Source organism: Salvelinus fontinalis, unplaced genomic scaffold (assembly GCF_029448725.1).
Source record: "Salvelinus fontinalis isolate EN_2023a unplaced genomic scaffold, ASM2944872v1 scaffold_0334, whole genome shotgun sequence".
Classification (NCBI taxonomy): domain Eukaryota; kingdom Metazoa; phylum Chordata; class Actinopteri; order Salmoniformes; family Salmonidae; genus Salvelinus; species Salvelinus fontinalis.
Window position 1 is genome coordinate 61,823 of NW_026600543.1, and position 14,461 is coordinate 76,283.

The window sequence follows — 14,461 nt, forward strand, 5'->3', positions numbered from 1 at the left end:
TCGTCCCCCCTCTCCTCCTCTATCGTCCCCCCTCTCCTCCTCTATCGTTCCCCCTCTCCTCCTGTCTGTCCTCTCCTCCTCAATCGTTCCCCCTCTCCTCCTGTCTGTCCTCTCCTCCTCTATCGTTCCCCCTCTCCTCCTGTCTGTCCTCTCCTCCTCTATCGTTCCCGTTCTCCTCCTGTCTGTCCTCTCCTCCTCTATCGTTCCCGTTCTCCTCCTGTCTGTCCTCTCCTCCTCTATCGTTCCCGTTCTCCTCCTGTCTGTCCTCTCCTCCTCTATCGTTCCCGTTCTCCTCCTGTCTGTCCTCTCCTCCTGTCTGTCCTCTCCTCCTGTCTGTCCTCTCCTCCTCTATCGTTCCCCCTCTCCTCCTGTATGTCCTCTCCTCCTCTATCGTTCCCCCTCTCCTCCTGTCTGTCCTCCTCCTCTATCGTTCCCCTTCTTCTCCTGTCTGTCCTCCTCCTCTATCGTTCCCCCTCTCCTCCTGTATGTCCTCTCCTCCTGTATGTCCTCTCCTCCTCTATCGTTCCTCCTGTCTGTCCTCTCCTCTCGTTCTCTCCTCCTCTCAGGGTGTGGTGACCAACTTTGAGATCTTCAGGATGAGAGAGAAGCAGGTTCCTGTTGACGTGGTGGAGATGAAGGGAGACCCGGAATCTAAAACTGGTAATATACACCCCCACTCTGACTAGACGGACAGACACCCCCTGCTCTGACAAGACGGACAGACACTCCCCGCTCTGACTAGACGGACAGACACCCCCCTCTCTACAAGACGGACATACACCCCCCGCTCTGACAGACACATTTACATTTTAGTCATTTAGCAGACGCTCTTATCCAGAGCGACTTACAGTAGAGTGCATACATTTTTTTTTATTACATTTTACATACTGAGACAAGGATATCCCTACCGGCCAAACCCTCCCTAACCCGGACGACGCTATGCCAATTGTGCGTCGCCCCACGGACCTCCCGGTTGCGGCCGGCTGCGACAGCCTGGGCGCGAACCCAGAGACTCTGGTGGCGCAGCTAGCACTGCGATGCAGTGCCCTAGACCACTGCGCCACCCGCTCTGACAACAGACACCCCCCGCTCTGACAAGACGGACAGACACCCCCACTGATAATGTACGGTAACACCGCCAGGTGCGGTAACACCGCCAGGTGCGGTAACACCACTAGGTACAGTAACAGTGTTGTCGTCCTCTAGCTGAGAGCATCATAGCGTTTGCGTGGGAGCCTAACGGCAGTAAGTTTGCCGTCCTGCACGGTGAATCTCCCAGAATCAACGCCTCGTTCTACCACGTCAAGAACAACGGGAAGATAGAACTCATCAGTAAGTACAACGTTTACCTGAAAATATCACAGAGAGGAACCTTTATAAACATTGACTCTGTAATGTCTAGAAGGATCGTTATTCCGTCTCTACTGTTGTCAGATGTCGTTATTCAGTCGTTTGGTAAACAACACAGTCTGGTACTGTAATACAGCCAGCTTCCAGATTTACTGTAACATTCTCTCTCCCTCCCCCCTTCTCACTCCACTCCTCACCCTTCTCTCTCACTCCACTCCTCACCCTTCTCTCTCACTCCACTCCTCCCCCTTCTCTCACCTCCCCCCTTCTCTCTCTTCCCCCCTCTCTCCTTCCCTCTCTCCTTCCCTCTCTCCTCTCTCTCTCCCCCCCTCTCTCTCCCCCCCTTCTCTCTCCTCCACCTCCCCTCCTCTCCCCTTCTCTCTCCCCCTCCTCTCCTCCCCCTCTCCTCCCCCCCTCCCCTCTCTCCTCCCCCCCTCCCCTCTCTCCTCCCCCCCTCCCCTCTCTCCTCCCCCCCTCCCCTCTCTCCTCCCCTCCTCCCCTCTCTCCTCCCCTCCCCCCCTCTCTCCTCCCCTCCCCCCCTCCTCCCCTCCCCCCCTCCCCTCTCCTCCCCCCCTCCCCTCTCTCCTCCCCTCCCCCCCTCCTCTCTCCTCCCCCTCCTCTCTCCTCCCCCTCCTCTCTCCTCTCCTCCCCCTCTCTCCTCTCCTCCCCCTCTCTCCTCTCCTCCCCCCTCTCTCCTCCCCCCTCTCTCCTCCCCCCCTCTCTCCTCCCCTCTCTCCTCTCCTCCTCCCCTCTCTCCTCCCCTCCCCCCTCTCTCCTCCCCTCCCCCCTCTCTCCTCCCCCTCTCCTCTCTCCTCTCCTCCCCCCTCCTCTCCTCCCCCTCCTTTCTCCAGAGATGTTTGACAAGCAGCAGGCCAACAGCATCTTCTGGAGTCCTCAGGGACAGTTCATGGTGCTGGCTGGACTCAGGAGGTACAAGAACCCCGTGTCAACCCTGTCCTCTCCTCCAGTATGAACGGGGCCCTGTGTTAACCCTGTCCTCTCCTCCAGTATGAACGGGGCCCTGTGTTAACTCTGTCCTCTCCTCCAGTATGAACGGGGCCCTGTGTTAACCCTGTCCTCTCCTCCAGTATGAACGGGGCCCTGTGTTAACCCTGTCCTCTCCTCCAGTATGAACGAGGCCCTGTGTTAGCCCTGTCCTCTCCTCCAGTATGAACGGGGCCCTGTGTTAACCCTGTCCTCTCCTCCAGTATGAACGGGGCCCTGTGATAACCCTGTCCTCCAGTATGAACGGGGCCCTGTGTTAACCCTGTCCTCTCCTCCAGTATGAACGGGGCCCTGTGTTAACCCTGTCCTCTCCTCCAGTATGAACGGGGCCCTGTGTTAACCCTGTCCTCTACTCCAGTATGAACGGGGCCCTGTGTTAACTCTGTCCTCTCCTCCAGTATGAACGGGGCCCTGTGTTAACTCTGTCCTCTCCTCCAGTATGAACGGGGCCCTGTGTTAACTCTGTCCTCTCTTCCAGTATGAACGGGGCCCTGTGTTAACCCTGTCCTCTCTTCCAGTATGAACGGGGCCCTGTGTTAACCCTGTCCTCTCCTCCAGTATGAACGGGGCCCTGTGTTAACCCTGTCCTCTCCTCCAGTATGAACGGGGCCCTGTGTTAACCCTGTCCTCTCCTCCAGTATGAACGGGGCCCTGTGTTAACTCTGTCCTCTCCTCCAGTATGAACGGGGCCCTGTGTTAACCCTGTCCTCTCCTCCAGTATGAACGGGGCCCTGTGTTAACCCTGTCCTCTCCTCCAGTATGAACGGGGCCCTGTGTTAACCCTGTCCTCTCCTCCAGTATGAACGGGGCCCTGGCGTTTGTGGATACCTCTGACTGCACCATGATGAACATGGTTGAACACTACATGGCTTCTGATGTAGAGTGGGACCCTACAGGACGATACCTGGTCACCTCTGTGTCCTGGTGGAGTCACAAGGTACACCTCTCTCACACACACACACCTCACACAGCTCACACACACCTCACACACACACCACACACACACACACACACACCTCACACACACACACACCTCTCACACACACACCTCTCACACACACACCTCTCACACACACACCTCTTACACACACACACCTCACACACACCTCACACACACCTCACACACACCTCACACACACCTCACACATACCTCACACACACACACACACCTGACACACACCTCACACACACACCTGACACACACACACACCTCACACACACACACCACACACACCTGACACACACAGGGAATAAATTCCTACTGTGATGTTTTTTAAACGGAGGTTCAACAAAATGAAGGTTTGTACCACAACAGACACAGACACAACTTCACAAATCCCTTCTGCTTCTGCTCATGTCCTTTTTACAATGTTGTGTGTTTATCTGAGCCGTATCAGGGGGATTTAAAAAGGGGTTGTCTCTCCATCAGGTGGACAATGCCTACTGGCTGTGGACCTTCCAGGGTCGTCTCCTCCAGAAGAATAACAAGGACCGCTTCTGTCAGCTACTCTGGAGACCTCGTCCTGCTACCCTGCTCACACAGGACGTCATCAAGGTACGTACCTGTGTGTGTGGCCACAGTATTTATAAAGGGTATTTGCTCTGGTATCAAAGTTGTTTTAAACCAATAGAATCCAAAACTCGTTCAGTGACTGGACAAGTAGTGACTTCTGTCTTAACTCCTGTGTGTTGAAAGAGCCTTGGTCTTGACAGTCTTGTTGCTACGTATGACGTGGTCTTAGCCGGGACCCTTGACAGTCTTGTTGCTACGTATAACGTGGGCTTAGCCGGGACCCTTGACAGTCTTGTTGCTACGTATAACGTGGGCTTAGCCGGGACCCTTGACAGTATTGTTGCTACGTATAACATGTCTTCTTCTGGGTTTTGACACGTTCCCCAGGTGATCAAGAAGGACCTGAAGAAGTACTCTAAGATCTTTGAGCAGAAGGATCGTCTGAGCCAGTCGAAGGCCTCCAAGGAGCTGGTGGACAAGAGGAGGAGCATGATGGAGGACTACCGTACCTACCGGGAGGCTGCCCTGCTACAACACGACCACCAGAAAACCGCCCGCCTGCAGCTCCGAGGAGGTACGTAGATAAACCCTCCGTCTCCACCTATAAACCCTCCGTCTCCACCTATAAACCCTCCGTCTCCCCCTATAAACCCTCCGTCTCCACCTATAAACCCTCCGTCTCCACCTATAAACCCTCCGTCTCCACCTATAAACCCTCCGTCTCCACCTATAAACCCTCCGTCTCCACCTATGAACCCTCCGTCTCCACCTATGAACCCTCCGTCTCCACCTATAAACCCTCCGTCTCCACCTATGAACCCTCCGTCTCCCCCTATAAACCCTCCGTCTCCCCCTATAAACCCTCCGTCTCCACCTATAAACCCTCCGTCTCCACCTATAAACCCTCCGTCTCCACCTATAAACCCTCCGTCTCCACCTATGAACCCTCCGTCTCCACCTATGAACCCTCCGTCTCCACCTATAAACCCTCCGTCTCCACCTATGAACCCTCCGTCTCCACCTATAAACCCCCGTCTTAACCCTCCGTCTCCACCTATAAACCCCCGTCTTAACCCTCCGTCTCCACCTATGACGGCCCAGACACTTCCATCCAACTGCCTCACGCTACAGAAACAGGGAGATGGGATGTTACCCCCCCCCCCTGTGGGCTGTTCTGGCCCGGGACCAGGCTTACTAAGCCTCTGACCCCTGACCTCTCTCTGTCTCTAGGAGTGGACACTGATGAGCTGGACAGTAACACAGATGACTGGGAGGAGGAGACCATCGAGTTTTTTATCAACGAAGAAATCATTCCCCTCGGAGAGTAATCCCCTACGCAGGTAACACCTACACACACACTCACCTACCCACACACACTCACCTACCCACACACACTCATCTACCCACACACACTCATCTACCCACACACACTCACCTACCCACACACACTCACCTACCCACACACACTCACCTACCCACACACACTCACCTACCCACACACACTCACCTACCCACACACACTCACCTACCCACACACACTCACCTACCCACACACACTCACCTACCCACACACACTCACCTACCCACACACACTCACCTACCCACACACACTCACTACCCACACATTCACTACCCACACACACACTACCCACACACACACACTACCCACACACACTCACCTACCCACACACACACACACTACCCACACACACACACTACCCACACACACACACTACCCACACACACTCAATACCCACACACACACACTACCCACACACACACACTACCCACACACACACACTACCCACACACACACACTACCCACACACACACACTACCCACACACACACACTCATCTACCCACACACACTCATCTACCCACACACACTCACCTACCCACACACACTCACCTACCCACACACACACACCTACCCACACACACACACCTACACACACTACCCACACACACACACTACCCACACACACTCACACTACCCACACACTCACACTACCCACACACACACTACCCACACACACACACACTACCCACACACACACACTACCCACACACACACACTACCCACACACACACACTACCCACACACACTCATCTACCCACACACACTCACCTACCCACACACACTCACCTACCCACACACACACACACACACTACCCACACACACACACTACCCACACACACACACACACTACCCACACACACACACACACTACCCACACACACACACTACCCACACACACTCATCTACCCACACACACTCACCTACCCACACACACTCACCTACCCACACACACACACACACACTACCCACACACACACACTACCCACACACACACACACACTACCCACACACTACACACACTACACACACACTACCCACACACATACCCACACACACTACCCACACACACACACTACCCACACACACACACTACCCACACACACACACTACCCACACACACACACTACCCACACACACACACACTACCCACACACACACACTACCCACACACACACACACTACCCACACACACACACACACTACCCACACACACACTCACACTACCCACACACACACTCACACTACCCACACACACACTCACACTACCCACACACTCACACTACCCACACACTCACACTACCCACACACTCACACTACCCACACACACACACTACCCACACACACACTACCCACACACCCACACACACACACTACCCACACACACACTACCCACACACACACACACACACACTACCCACACACACACTACCCACACACACACTACCCACACACACACTCACACTACCCACACACTCACACTACCCACACACTCACACTACCCACACACTCACACTACCCACACACTCACACTACCCACACACACACACTACCCACACACACACACTACCCACACACACACACTACCCACACCACACACACACTCACACTACCCACACACTCACACTACCCACACACACACACTACCCACACACACACTACCCACACACACACTACCCACACACACACTACCCACACACACACTACCCACACACACACTACCCACACTACCCACACACACACACTACCCACACACACACACTACCCACACACACACACTACCCACACACACACACTACCCACACTACACACACACACTACCCACACACACACACACACTACCCACACACACACTCACACTACCCACACACACACTACCCACACACACTACCCACACACTCACACTACCCACACACACACACTACCCACACACACACTCACAAACCCACACAATACCTGGCTGTGGTTTTGACGGTCTCTCCCCCTCTTTCCTCTCCAGGTCCGTTTTTGCGTGGGGACTAGAGGGGGGCGTTGCCTTGTCGACTGGAGGAGGGAAAACTACGCTGAGAATCTTGGGAGTCGCCAGAGTTCCACCATTCTCTCTTTGTGACATCATCAAAGCGTGCCTTGTGGTATAGCGACTACAGCAAGCTAGCAACTGAGGGAGGGAGGAAACCAACTTTTAAACTCTTTTTATTTTTTAACAGCTTGGTCTTTTTCTGCCACTTTTTGAAATAGAACAGTATTCTGTCGTTTTTTTTTTCCTTTCTCATAATCTTATCCTCGCTCACTCACTTTCTATCCTTCTTATCTTGACTACACCCCCTTGCCGTCTTAACCGTCGTTACCGTGGCAACGGTCACACCTTGCCATAAAGAGACGGAGACCGTTACACCACCACCACCGGGAGGGATGAGAACGGAGTGTGTGACGTGTCAGTGTGTGTGTGAGGCTAGAGAGTGTGTTCTCCTGATGACCAAACGTTCAAGGCTGTGTTGTAGTAGTAGTGCTGTGTTGAAGTGGCGGTATCCTCCTCCGTTTAGACTACCTGACGTTGTTATTGTTGTTGTTGTCATACTAGACCACAACTATCACCTGATCTTCAACGTCAATAAAGAGAAACGCCGGACAAATCATTCCCTCTTGTCTGTGGTTTTTACATGTGCTTACGGTTGTTTTATTCACAAAGTGTTGTGTGTTTTCTTCATTTACCGGTGTGACGTAGTGCAGGCAGTGCATTCAACTAAAGGTATATTAGTGCATCGTACCGTTCATACCTGGTGTCCTGTCTTCACGGTGTCTTGCAATGGGAACGTGTGGTGGGTTTTTTAGTTTATTGTGGATGTAAAGGGATATAATGAGGCGTTATGGGTAATCTGCTAGCATGATAGCCATCAGAGTTTAGTCAATGTGAAACTACCTCCCAACTTCCTTCATACTGGACGGACAGAAATGATATCCATGAGTTCATCTGACTGGGGAAGTAGATAAAGGGCCTCATTGCCAAAATCCAGAAGTATCCCTTTACATAAAGCAGAGGTAGGTAGTCTGGTCCTTTACATAAAGCAGAGGTAGGTAGTCTGGTCCTTTACATAAAGCAGAGGTAGGTAGTAGGTCCTTTACATAAAGCAGAGGTAGGTAGTAGGTCCTTTACATAAAGCAGAGGTAGGTAGTCTGGTCCTTTACATAAAGCAGAGGTAGGTAGTCTGGTCCTTTACATAAAGCAGAGGTAGGTAGTCTGGTCCTTTACATAAAGCAGAGGTAGGTAGTCTGGTCCTTTACATAAAGCAGAGGTAGGTAGTCTGGTCCTTTACATAAAGCAGAGGTAGGTAGTCTGGTCCTTTACATAAAGCAGAGGTAGGTAGTCTGGTCCTTTACATAAAGCAGAGGTAGGTAGTCTGGTCCTTTACATAAAGCAGAGGTAGGTAGTCTGGTCCGTTACATAAAGCAGAGGTAGGTAGTCTGGTCCTTTACATAAAGCAGAGGTAGGTAGTCTGGTCCTTTACATAAAGCAGAGGTAGGTAGTCTGGTCCTTTACATAAAGCAGAGGTAGGTAGTCTGGTCCTTTACATAAAGCAGAGGTAGGTAGTAGGTCCTTTACATAAAGCAGAGGTAGGTAGTCTGGTCCTTTACATAAAGCAGAGGTAGGTAGTCTGGTCCTTTACATAAAGCAGAGGTAGGTAGTAGGTCCTTTACATAAAGCAGAGGTAGGTAGTAGGTCCTTTACATAAAGCAGAGGTAGGTAGTCTGGTCCTTTACATAAAGCAGAGGTAGGTAGTCTGGTCCTTTACATAAAGCAGAGGTAGGTAGTCTGGTCCTTTACATAAAGCAGAGGTAGGTAGTCTGGTCCTTTACATAAAGCAGAGGTAGGTAGTCTGGTCCTTTACATAAAGCAGAGGTAGGTAGTCTGGTCCTTTACATAAAGCAAAGGTAGGTAGTCTGGTCCTTTACATAAAGCAGAGGTAGGTAGTCTGGTCCTTTACATAAAGCAGAGGTAGGTAGTCTGGTCCTTTACATAAAGCAGAGGTAGGTAGTCTGGTTCTTTACATAAAGCAGAGGTAGGTAGTAGGTCCTTTACATAAAGCAGAGGTAGGTAGTCTGGTCCTTTACATAAAGCAGAGGTAGGTAGTCTGGTCCTTTACATAAGGCAGAGGTAGGTAGTCTGGTCCTTTACATAAGGCAGAGGTAGGTAGTCTGGTCCTTTACATAAAGCAGAGGTAGGTAGTAGGTTCTTTACATAAAGCAGAGGTAGGTAGTAGGTCCTTTACATAAAGCAGAGGTGGGTAGTCTGGTTCTTTACATAAAGCAGAGGTAGGTAGTCTGGTCCTTTACATAAAGCAGAGGTAGGCAGTCTGGTCCTTTACATAAAGCAGAGGTAGGTAGTCTGGTCCTTTACATAAGGCAGAGGTAGGTAGTCTGGTCCTTTACATAAAGCAGAGGTAGGTAGTCTGGTCCTTTACATAAAGCAGAGGTAGGTAGTAGGTTCTTTACATAAAGCAGAGGTAGGTAGTAGGTCCTTTACATAAAGCAGAGGTGGGTAGTCTGGTTCTTTACATAAAGCAGAGGTAGGTAGTCTGGTCCTTTACATAAAGCAGAGGTAGGCAGTCTGGTCCTTTACATAAAGCAGAGGTAGGTAGTCTGGTCCTTTACATAAAGCAGAGGTAGGTAGTCTGGTCCTTTACATACAGTAGATTCTCAGTCCTGCCCCTCTGGAAACTTCTCTCAAACTGAGGATCTGTATCCCATCCTGCACACAGTATTTTACAAGTTTCTCTCTTTCTGCTTCACTCACCCTTGTCTGAACATGATGTAGTCTACTCACCCTGCTCTGAACGTGATGTAGATTACTCACCCTGGTCTGAACGTGATGTAGTTTACTCACCGTGGTCTAAACATGTAGTTTACTCACCCTGGTCTGAACATGATGTAGTTTACTCACCCTGGTCTGAACGTGTTGTAGTTTACTCACCCTGGTCTGAACATGATGTAGTTTACTCACCCTGGTCTGAACATGATGTAGTTTACTCACCCTGGTCTGAACATGATGTAGTTTACTCACCCTGGTCTGAACGTGATGTAGTTTACTCACCCTGGTCTGAACATGATGTAGTCTACTCACCCTGGTCTGAACATGATGTAGTTTACTCACCCTGTTCTGAACATGATGTAGTTTACTCACCCTGTTCTGAACATGATGTAGTTTACTCACCCTGGTCTGAACATGATGTAGTTTACTCACCCTGGTCTGAACATGATGTAGTTTACTCACCCTGTTCTGAACATGATGTAGTTTACTCACCCTGGTCTGAACATGATGTAGTTTACTCACCCTGGTCTGAACATGATGTAGTTTACTCACCCTGGTCTGAACATGATGTAGTTTACTCACCCTGGTCTGAACATGATGTAGTTTACTCACCCTGGTCTGAACATGATGTAGTTTACTCACCCTGTTCTGAACATGATGTAGTTTACTCACCCTGGTCTGAACGTGATGTAGTTTACTCACCCTGGTCTGAACGTGATGTAGTTTACTCACCCTGTTCTGAACATGATGTAGTTTACTCACCCTGGTCTGAACATGATGTAGTTTACTCACCCTGGTCTGAACATGATGTAGTTTACTCACCCTGGTCTGAACATGATGTAGTTTACTCACCCTGGTCTGAACGTGATGTAGTTTACTCACCCTGGTCTGAACGTGATGTAGTTTACTCACCCTGGTCTGAACGTGATGTAGTTTACTCACCCTGGTCTGAACGTGATGTAGTTTACTCACCCTGGTCTGAACATGATGTAGTTTGGAGGAGGAGCATGGAGGAGGAGGTGTGATGGTGTGTGGGTGTTTTGCTGTCAGTGATTTATTTAGATTTCAAGACACACTTAACCAGCATGGCTACCACAGCATTCTGCAGCAATACGCCATCCCATCTGGTTTGTGCTTAGTGGGACTATCATTTGTTTTTCAACAGGACAATGACCCAACACACCTCCAGGCTGTGTAAGGGCTATTTGACCAAGAAGGAGAGTGATGGAGTGCTGCCTCAGATGACCTGGTCTCCACAATCACCAGACCTCAACCCAATTGAGATGGTTTGGGATGAGTTGGATCGCAGAGTGAAAGAAAAGCAGCCAACAAGTGCTCAGCATATGTTGGAAATCCTTCAGGACTGTTGGAAAAGCATTCCAGGTGAAGCTGGTTGAGAGAATGCCAAGAGTTTGCAAAGCTGTCATCAAGGCAAAGGGTGGCTACTTTGAATAATCTAAAATATATTTTTAGGTTACTACATGATTCCATGTGTTATTTCATAGTTGTGAGGTCTTCACTATTATTCGACAATGTAGTAAATAGTAAAAATAAAGAAAAACCCTTGAATGAGTAGGTGTCCAAACTTTTGACTAGTACTGTATGTGTGTATATAATGGTGTGTACTCTCCGTATGGACAGTATATGAATAGAAAGGGTGTGTACACCAGTAGTTATATAGGATGAGCCTTGACAAGAACACAGTATATACAGTGCATTCGTAAATTATTCAGACCCCTTGACTTTTTCCGCATTTTGTTACTTTACAGCCTTATTCTAAAATGGATTCAACTGTTTGTGTTCCTCATCAATCTACACACAATACCCCTTCATGACATCACACTACCCCATAGCGACATCACAATACCCCATAATGACAAAGTAAAAATAGGTTTAGAAAGCGTCACCTTTTTCCTCTTCGCCCCCTGTACATGGAGAACGCTCTGCGTCTGCGCACTCACTTTTCACTATCTATTACTTGATTTGAGCGGTAGTTAGAGCGTCACGAGGTATTTGGTTCTCTGTCCGCTCTCTTTTCTGTAGCCCGTTGCGTTTTTCTTATTGCGGCACGCCCTTGCCATGTGCCCTAGCATCCCACAATTCATGTTTGAATTTACAGTCAAACGCTCTGTGTTGGCCTTAGCAACGACTGGCCTTAGCGACGATAACAGCCTATTGGCTGCCTCCCCTTCTTTGAAACCAGCGTATTTCTATGAATGACTTTTCTCCTGGTTTATCAGGGCGCAACAGGTTTCTCATTGAGCTGTATGTTTGTGCACCGACAACGCGGATGAGTATGGATTTCTGTATAGCGGCATCAGTTATTTAATTAGCAGCAAAGAAATGTTCCATTATTTCACAGTACTCCTCCCATTCCTGGTTTGTAGGATCAACTGGTGGTAGCGAGTCTTTTGTTGCCAAAGCCATCTTTTCAAATTCTTTCTCCCCTCACACAGTCAATAATTTGTCCTACCCGTATCCAGGGAATCAATCCTTCAGGATCTTCCACCGCTCACTTGAGTCTCGCATCCAGCGTCGCACGCCAAACACTCCGTTGAATTCGTGGCAAACAAATCCAACGCAGTCCTCCATAGTTATCCTCATCGTCAAATATGTAGTATTTTAGGATGCTTCTTAAAGAAAACCCCGTATTGAGTAAATACTGCCATCTATCGGTAAACATAATACTTAACATAAATATACCAGGTTACTACAGTACAAATCTCCAAAACATCGTTGTAGAGAATTTGGCAGTATGTCCAACCAGTCTAACAACCGGCAGACCACTTGTAACCACGCCAGCCCAGGATCTCCACATCCGGCTTCTTCACCTGTGGGATCGTCTGAGACCAGCCGCCCGGACAGCTGATGAAACCGCGGGTTTCTGTACAACTGAAGAGTTTCTGCAAAACTGTCACACCAGGGTCTTGACCTGACTGCAGTTCGTCATTGTAACCGACTTCAGTGGGTAAATGCTCCCCTTCGATGGTCACTGGCACTGTGGAGAAGTGGGCTCTTCACGGATTAATCCTGGTTTCAACTGGATTGGGTAGATGGCAGACAGCGTATATGGCAGACAGTGTATATGGCAGACAGCGTAGATGGCAGACAGCGTAGATGGCATATATTAGCTAAAGTTGCCCATGATGAGATTTGGGTTGCTAAACGTTTGTGTTATATACCCGACCGACCAATGAAAAATTCTGATCTAAGAATATTACTCCTGCTTATTATGAAGAAAAAATACATCTGTTTAACTTTGTAAAGCAAAGGTGTGTTTAGAATTATTTTTGTTGTATTAATGATATTTAATCTCTCCTCAGACTAATATTATTCTGTTTGTCCTGTGGGTACCTTTGCCACTGTTCCACCCCTTGTGTATTGCGCTGTCATGGTGTATTTGTCCTTTCGTTTTTGCCTTAAGTAACCTTCTGTCTTATCTAACCATATCATACTTACCATATCAATCTATCCTGGATTTACGTTTACTATGTTACCATATCAATCTATCCTGGATTTACGTTTACTGTCACCATATCAATCTATCCTGGATTTACGTTTACGATGTTACCATATCAATCTCTCCTGGATTTACGTTTACTATGTTACCATATCAATCTATCCTGGATTTACGTTTACGATGTTACATCTAGTCTATGAGACCAGTCTGACAGTAACCATCACCCTGTACTTTTAATAAAAAATAAACAATCCGTTTTATAACTGCACATTTACAATAATTTGTGTAAAACTAACAGTGAAATAAGATCCAGACTCATCCTCTGGCTTCATGACAGAAGTCCAAACTCTCCTGGTATGGAAGCTCAATGTATGGAAGCTGCGTGGTAAGAACCGGAAGAGAAAAACACATCGCTCAATCAAAACCATGTAACCTACAGCAGAAAGCTTTCGGCACACCCTCTCCTTTCCACACGCCCACCACTTTCCGTTCGACACATCCATTCGCCCACTCTCCGGTCCCCATAAGGAGGGTATGGCTAGATGAGATCCAGCTTTCGTCAAATTAATGTCGAAAGTAGATATTTTTGTTGCATTTTTTGCTAACCCTAACCCATTTCCTAACCTTAACCTAGTTCTCCTAACCTGCTACAAAAAGTACAATCTGACGTTCATTTGACAAAACTGGGTCTCTTCTAGCCATGATCAAGGGCTCCAGAATGGCGCCGCGGTCTAAAGGCACTGCGTCTCAGTGCTAGAGGCGTCACTACAGACCCTGGTTTGATTCCAGGCTGTATCATAACCGGCTGTGATTGGGAGTCCTATAGTGCGGCGCACAATTGGCCCAGCGTTGTCCGGGTTAGGGTTTGGCCCGGGTAGGCCGTCATTGTAAATAATAATTTGTTCTAAACTGACTTGCCTAGTTTAAATAAAGGTTAAATAAAATATAATAAATAAAATACCCATAT

The 14,461-nt window shown here is 49.0% G+C and overlaps 1 protein-coding gene and 1 long non-coding RNA gene across 2 annotated transcripts in view; both read left to right on the forward strand.

The window, feature by feature from the left end:
* LOC129845668 (eukaryotic translation initiation factor 3 subunit B-like) overlaps positions 1-7,863 on the forward strand; it is a 35,635-nt gene extending 27,772 nt beyond the window's left edge. Inside the window, exons 11-18 of the mRNA XM_055913539.1 lie at positions 567-660; positions 1,207-1,332; positions 2,202-2,280; positions 3,154-3,292; positions 3,785-3,910; positions 4,256-4,442; positions 5,099-5,208; positions 7,227-7,863. Coding sequence (XP_055769514.1) covers positions 567-660; positions 1,207-1,332; positions 2,202-2,280; positions 3,154-3,292; positions 3,785-3,910; positions 4,256-4,442; positions 5,099-5,196 — 849 coding nt within the window. The 3' untranslated portion in view covers positions 5,197-5,208; positions 7,227-7,863. The remainder of the gene's footprint in view (positions 1-566; positions 661-1,206; positions 1,333-2,201; positions 2,281-3,153; positions 3,293-3,784; positions 3,911-4,255; positions 4,443-5,098; positions 5,209-7,226) is intronic.
* An 870-nt stretch (positions 7,864-8,733) lies between these two features.
* On the forward strand, positions 8,734-10,088 carry LOC129845669 (uncharacterized). Its single transcript, XR_008758061.1, has 4 exons — positions 8,734-8,756; positions 8,820-9,265; positions 9,297-9,570; positions 9,635-10,088. It is a non-coding gene; the product is annotated as an uncharacterized LOC129845669 (long non-coding RNA).
* Positions 10,089-14,461: the final 4,373 nt, after the last annotated feature.